Source organism: Nicotiana attenuata, unplaced genomic scaffold, assembly GCF_001879085.1.
Source record: "Nicotiana attenuata strain UT unplaced genomic scaffold, NIATTr2, whole genome shotgun sequence".
In the NCBI taxonomy this organism is placed as follows: Eukaryota; Viridiplantae; Streptophyta; class Magnoliopsida; order Solanales; family Solanaceae; genus Nicotiana; species Nicotiana attenuata.
Genome location: NW_017674519.1, coordinates 83,439 through 89,912, shown reverse-complemented (window position 1 = coordinate 89,912; position 6,474 = coordinate 83,439). Strand labels below are relative to the sequence as shown.

At 38.7% G+C, this 6,474-nt stretch overlaps 1 protein-coding gene and 1 long non-coding RNA gene across 2 annotated transcripts in view; one reads left to right on the top strand and one right to left on the bottom strand.

Moving 5' to 3' along the window:
• Window positions 1-381: 381 nt before the first annotated feature.
• LOC109218808 overlaps window positions 382-6,474 on the bottom strand; it is a 23,332-nt gene continuing 17,239 nt past the window's right edge. The window contains exon 2 of the long non-coding RNA XR_002066832.1: window positions 382-796. This is a non-coding gene — a long non-coding RNA (uncharacterized LOC109218808). The remainder of the gene's footprint in view (window positions 797-6,474) is intronic.
• Window positions 2,884-4,253, top strand: LOC109218807. Its single transcript, XM_019383196.1, has 3 exons — window positions 2,884-3,233; window positions 3,325-3,451; window positions 3,667-4,253. The coding sequence occupies exons 1-3, from the start codon at window positions 2,962-2,964 to the stop codon at window positions 4,102-4,104; spliced, it is 837 nt and encodes a 278-aa protein (XP_019238741.1). The 5' UTR covers window positions 2,884-2,961; the 3' UTR covers window positions 4,105-4,253.

Here is a 6,474-nt window from a genome sequence, read left to right as displayed (position 1 = left end):
CGGATGATTTTGTGTTCCTTGTTTCTGCGTTCGAGACTTAAACTTGATGAAACGAAATGCATGGTTTGTTATTTCGACTTTTAGGGTAGAATTTTTGGTTTTTTGAGTTTTGTTAAAATTTGGGAAAATTGGCCTCTGCGTTGAGTTTATGGCTTTTATTTTTGTTTAGATTTTGAGTTTTGTTACAGTTTTATTTGTTTGTTTTCCTTCAGTTGTCTTCACTTTTGTTAAAGCTTTATTTTGGCCTCTGCTTTGTGTTTATGGCATTTTGGGTTAACTTTTGAGTTTTGTTACAGTGTGAGTTTTTGCTTTAACTTTTGTGTTTGTTTTGTTAAAGCTTTGTTTGTTTGGTTTATTGTAGAAAATGCGTTCAAAAATGTCTGCTTCTAAAAACAAACTGAAGATTGACGGAAAAGGCGTTAGTTAGATTATGCGAAACGATTGAGGGAGTTTCCCTCAAGCCCTGATTCAGAATCTAATGTAAATGCCCCGGCGCCAGAAGTTGATGATTTTGATTCTGCTGCTCCTCCTAAAAACTTGCAACCAGAGAGCAGTCGGATGACTCGTTCTCAAATGAGAAATACTCCCACTCCAGTTAAATCTTCGAGTGACTTTCCCTCACCCTCTTCTTCTGAAGCGAATAAGCATGTGCAGGCTCCCGATGATGATGATTTTGAGTCGCCTCCTCCTCCAAAAATGTTGCAACAAGGGAGCAGTCGAATGACTCGTTCCCAAACAAGTAATAGTCCTACTCTGGTTAACATCGTTAGACTAAGGAGTAAGAAATGCGGCAGACCTGCAAAATCAACAGATAAGCTGAAAGATGATTTGTTTAATGAAGATGATGTAGTCCGCAATGTTAAACGGAAAAGGAGAAAGATGAAGGATGATGGTGAGAGTTGCCTTGATTTACAATCGAGAGAACAAAGGGTCGTTATTCGCTTGAAATTGAATAAGAGAAAAGCTAAGTTGAAGGTATTCCCTGTTTTGCTATTTATTTATACATGCTTATACAGTTTTATACAAAGTTATACATCTGTTTATACATCTTTATACAAGCACTGCTATACTTGTATATACAGTCTTATAAAATGTTTTAGTATATTTTTTGTTCTTGATCTATTTCTTGTTATTTTCCTATATCCAAGGTTGGGGACTTCTATATACAACCAGTTGATTATTTCCACAACAGGATTAGTTCCCATACCGAGCCTGATATTGTGAACATTTTGAAGCAATGTTTGACTGACACGCAGCTTCAAATGTTCCGTGCTAGTTGTTTTGGGTACTTCCTGGACCTCCCTCAATTTAAAATTCAAAATCAACTTATTCATTGTATATTATTGAGGGAAGTCGTCCCAGGACGTGAAAGGGAGTTGTGGGTGAAGATTAATGGTTGTTTGCTGCGTTTTGGCATTGGAGAGTTTGCTCTTATCACTGGTTTGAATGCGTAGATGACCGACGCCCTTTCTATGACAAACCAGATGTTAATAGGTTGCTGAAAGAGTATTTTCCAGGAGATGGAAAAAGGCCATAACAAGGGGGAGCTTCTTGATCGCTTCAAGCAAAAAGGATGGAAGTCGGATGATTAATGCGTTCAAGATGGCCTGATGGTGTTGTCCATCATTTCATCTTCTCTGATGCCAATAATCATGGTATCACCAAAGATGATTTTGATATCATTGAAAGTGGCCAATATAAGATGTTTCCTTGGGGAAAAAAGTCATTTGAAGATTTTTAAGGAAAATGAGGACAGGCAATGCGATTATTTGACAATGTATAGGCTTGGAGGTTTGCCGCTTGCTTTACAGGTTGGTTTTCTGAGTGTTGCCTCAATGGTTGATAAGAATCTAGCTGTTCGCGTTGCACAAATGTGCCACACATTCTTAATTGGAAAGTGACTAACACCCATCATATGCGGATTTGACTGGCGGCGTGATCATGTGTAGTGTCGACAAGGTAAATCATTTGTACCATAATCACTTCTTCATATATGGATTAGTTTTTTCTGTATTTTTTTCACTTATGTAATCCGTTTTTTTTTTCTGTAGTTGAACTATAGTAACATTTTCCCCTACTTCTGAAGAGATGTCAAGTCTGAACATCGACACACTTCTTGAAGTCAATGCCGATGAAGTTGCATCAGGGGAGGTGCTTGTTGTTCCTGCCTCTCACACTGATGATTTTGTTGGTGCACCTTCACCTTGTCCTCAGCATATGGAGCAACAGTCTACACGACCTTATCCTCAAAATGCAGAGCAACAGTCTAAACGACCTTGTCCTCAGACTATGAATCCACAGCCTAATCCAAGTTATGATCCTTTTGTGCGTCTTGATCTTTTGAATGATGAAGTTCAAAAGCTGAGGAGTGATGTTGGAAAGGTACTGGACCTTTAGCTTTTCTGTAGTTTATAATTACTTTTTGGTAATAAACATGGTTGTTTATTTGCTTTTGTTGTAGTTGACTGATACAGTGACGACACTCAACAACTATGTCGTTTCTTCCTTTGAAAAAGTGTTCAGTTTTCTGAATATGAAGGAACCCAAGCAAACGAGGGAGGATTTTACTGATTCTAAGGTAATTGTTTACTGATAAAACCAAATCACTCAACAGTTATGCCTTCTCTAAACTCAACATGCCTTCTCTTTCTATTGTTTTTTATTAGATTCGTCAGCCCGTGTTTGATGGAAATACATCTGGTCTTGGCGAATTTGATGGCTATCAATATGATGTTGTTCCTAACTTTGTCAATCAAATGAATCAAGATAATGTGGTAGCTGACGAGGGAGTTACTGATGGTGTTGATAATGGTATTTGTTCTGCTTTTTTTTTTTTGGTCTGATTTTTCTTTTCTTCTTTTTGAAGTTTTGTATTATTTGTGTTTCTATGTCTAAGGGGCAGCAGGTGATGTCAAGGGTGACACATTTTGGGATGACATTGGTGATGAAGATTTAGCTCATATGTCCCAACTTGTGGTTCACAAACAATCCATCATAGAAGTAGAAGATGATTACATTTCTCCTGACCATTCAGTTCGACAGAAAATACCAGGAAAATATGCCAAATCTCCATATTTGCCAGTTTTTGATTCTGGAGCATCAAAATCGGCGCCCAAGCTCATTTTTGATATCAAGCATCCTTTCACGATCGAAATTGATGATTTTGATACATTGTCGCCATTGGCTAAAGAGTTTTGCGCGTTTGTTGATAATGGGATGGATACGAGGCGAAGGTATCTTCACTTTCTTCAATCTTTCATGTTCTGATTTTATACTTGTCAATGAATGTAGTTCTGATTACTTTTTATTTTTTGTGATTTGAAGTGCCAAACATATATATCCCGATGAAGTAAATAATCTTGCAGAAGGTTTTACTTTTGGCTCGTGTTATGTGACCAAGAAGGATTGGTTCCACTCACTTGCATATTGTGGTCGACCTTTGATTGACACGGTATTTTAATAAATTTCTGTTCTAATTCCCTTTTTATTTTTGTTGCATATCTTTGTTGTTTTGAGACCCCCATAGTGTATACATAGCTTTGTATAATTACAGTATAAGATTGTATAACCTTGTATAAATATATATACCTGTGTATAATAGTGTATAAACTTCTATATTTAAAAAATCTGGTAGTGATGGTTGTTCTGTTTTATTTCTTGTCTCAGCACCTGGATGTCCTCTTTTATTATTTGAGGAAGAGGGGAAAATATGGGCCGAGTGTTGCCATGCGGTTTACTACAACCAACTTTGCCTTTGGTAACAAAATCAACTCCCTATACAAAGATTTCAAAGTGAATCAAGATCCTTCAGTGATTCCTGACGGGCGTGAGATAGAAGAGTACATCAGAGGTTATTATTGTGATGCAAATGTCCCGTGGCATACTGTTGACCACGTCTTATTCCCTATCTTTGTGAAGCGCGGAAGAGCAAAATTGGGACATTGGGTTCTGGGGGTGTTTACGTTCGTAGATAGATGCATCCACATCTATGACTCTAACCGCGGAGCTCTTAATGATAGACTTGTTTTGGATGCTGCATTACCTTATGCAATTCTGATACCTTACTTCTTGAAGAGTTCTGATTTTTATGTTCTTCTTTCCTAATTGTTGTCATTAATCCTATGCCTCTACCTAGTTTGTTACCATTGTCCATATGTACTGCCTTGTTCGGTATTGCTACTTGTGTATTTCCCACTATGTCATTACTATTATTTGCATTTTGTTTCACCTGGTTGGTATTGTTATCCATATATTTGGCGAGATTAAGATAAATGCACGAAGGGTGTTGCCGTGCCATTGATTTGATACCTTGAGTATATTTCTCACACTATGAGAGTTATGAATTTACTACCTTGGTTTGCTGGTTATCGCTCTAAGGAAAGGATTGGTCGTGATATTGAGGAATATTTATCGTGATTTTTTCTAGTAATCATTTACTGCTTCGCATATTTGTTTCTTGTACTCTTTTCTGTTAGGTTCTAGTATTGTTCTATTGTTAGTCAACTGCACAGGTTATATCGGTGAGTATCTTTTAACTAAAAAGCCTCGTCACTACTTCACCGAGGTTAATCAAGATACTTATTGAGTACATGGGGTCGGTTGTACTCATACTACACTTCTACACCTTGCGTGCAAATCTTGGAGTAAAGCTGCTGTGGATGACTGGAGCTGACTCTGAAGATTTTGTACCTTTCAGGTGTGGCTACCACTTGTCCCTAGGTAGTTTTAGAGTTGAATTCTGTTTTGTGTACACTTCAAACAGAAGTTGTATCTATTTCATATCAAATTTTACAATAATCCAGTTTTAGTAGCTCATGACTTGTACTACCACTCCTTGGGATATTATATGGAATCCAGATATATTATTTGTTGATCACCTTTATTTTATTAGAATTGTGTTAACTATTAATTGGCTAACCTAACGGGTCGAGTTAGGTGCCATCACGACTAGTGGATTTTGGGTCGTGACGAATTGGTATGAGAGCCCTAGGTTCGTTGGTTCTACGAGTCATGAGAAAGTGTCTAGTAGAATCTTACGAATCGGTATGATGACGTCCATACCTATCTTCGAGAGGCTATAGGGCAATTAGAAAATTTTTGCGTCTTTCTTTCCTTATCATGCGACCTTGTTTCAGCTTGAAATCTACGATTTTGATTCTTCGTATTAGTTCGTATGCGTTGTTGCCCACTCGGTATTTGCAATGAGACGACAGTATGACGACCCAAAGGGTCATCACCTATTTTTTCATTCATTCCGTGCTTCCGAGGCCTTGAAAACCACATTATTAGTCGCCTCGATTTGAGTGCGCAGTCCGGGCGCGTAGCCGGAAAGCTTAAATACGAATTCTGTGTGAAAAATGATGAATTTTGGTATTAATATGATTAAAGTTGACTTTGGTCAATATTTTGGGTAAATGGACCCGGACCCGTGATTGGACAGTCCCGGAGGGTCCATAGAAAAATATGAGACTCGGGCATATGCCCGGAGTCGAATTCCGAGGTCTAGAGCCCGAGAAATGAATTTTTCTGTGAAATTGTTTTTCTAAAATTAATATGGAAATTTGAAACGAAAATGGATTATAACGTGTTGGTATCGGGCCCGTATTTTGGTTCCGGCGCCCGGTACAGGTCTTATATGTGGTTTAAGCGCTTTCTGTGAAATTTGGTTGAAATCGGACGTCATTTGACGTGTTTCGGACCTAAATCTTTAAAAATGAAAGTTTATGAAGTTGATGAAAAAGTGATGATTTTGAGGTTTAATTCATTGAGTTTGATGTTATTTTGGCGATTTGATCGCACGGATAAGTCCGTAGGATGTTTTTGAGGTTGTGTGTATATTTGGTTAGGAGCCCCGAGGGCTCGGGAGTGTTTCGGAGGTGTTCCGGGAGGTTTTAAAACTTAGAAAAGTTGCAGAAAAGTCTGCAACAGGTGCCCAGTCATTTCCTTCTTCGTGATCGCACTCTCTCTTCCGCGTTCGCGAAACATTAGAATTTCCTTCATCGCGTTCGCGTACAACATCTCGCGTTCGCGTAAGCCAAATTTGAGACCCCAGTAATTTCCTCTTTGCGTTCGCATTCACAGGTTCGCGAACGAGTAGCCTTGCAGCCTTCTTCATCGCGTTCGCGTGGGCCTTCATGCGTTCGCATAGACCAAAATCCTGAACCCCAGCCTTTTTCTCTTCGCGTTCGCGTCCTCCCCAATCGCGAACGCGATGTTCATTTAGGTCAACCCTTCGCGAACGCGGCTCCCTTCCTGCGAACACGAAGGGCAAATTTTGCCCAGTTAAATGTTAATTTTCAGAAACAGTAGCTACGGGATTCCTTCAAAAATACACGAACTCCTTTCTTCTCCAAGCACTTAGACGTCCATTGAAGCCTCCTTTCTTCAAGACCACTTGGGTTAGTAAATTCCAACTTGTTTTCTTCATTTTCCATCATTATTAATCAAACTCCAAGGCCTAAATCATGTAATTTA

Coding starts and splice junctions, on each gene's coding strand:
- LOC109218807 (XM_019383196.1), top strand. CDS start 2,962: ATGTCCCAACTTGTGGTTCACAAACAATCCATCATAGAAGTAGAAGAT. Junction 3,234..3,324: donor GGGATGGATACGAGGCGAAG/GTATCTTCACTT, acceptor TGTGATTTGAAG/TGCCAAACATATATATCCCG. Junction 3,452..3,666: donor GTCGACCTTTGATTGACACG/GTATTTTAATAA, acceptor TTCTTGTCTCAG/CACCTGGATGTCCTCTTTTA.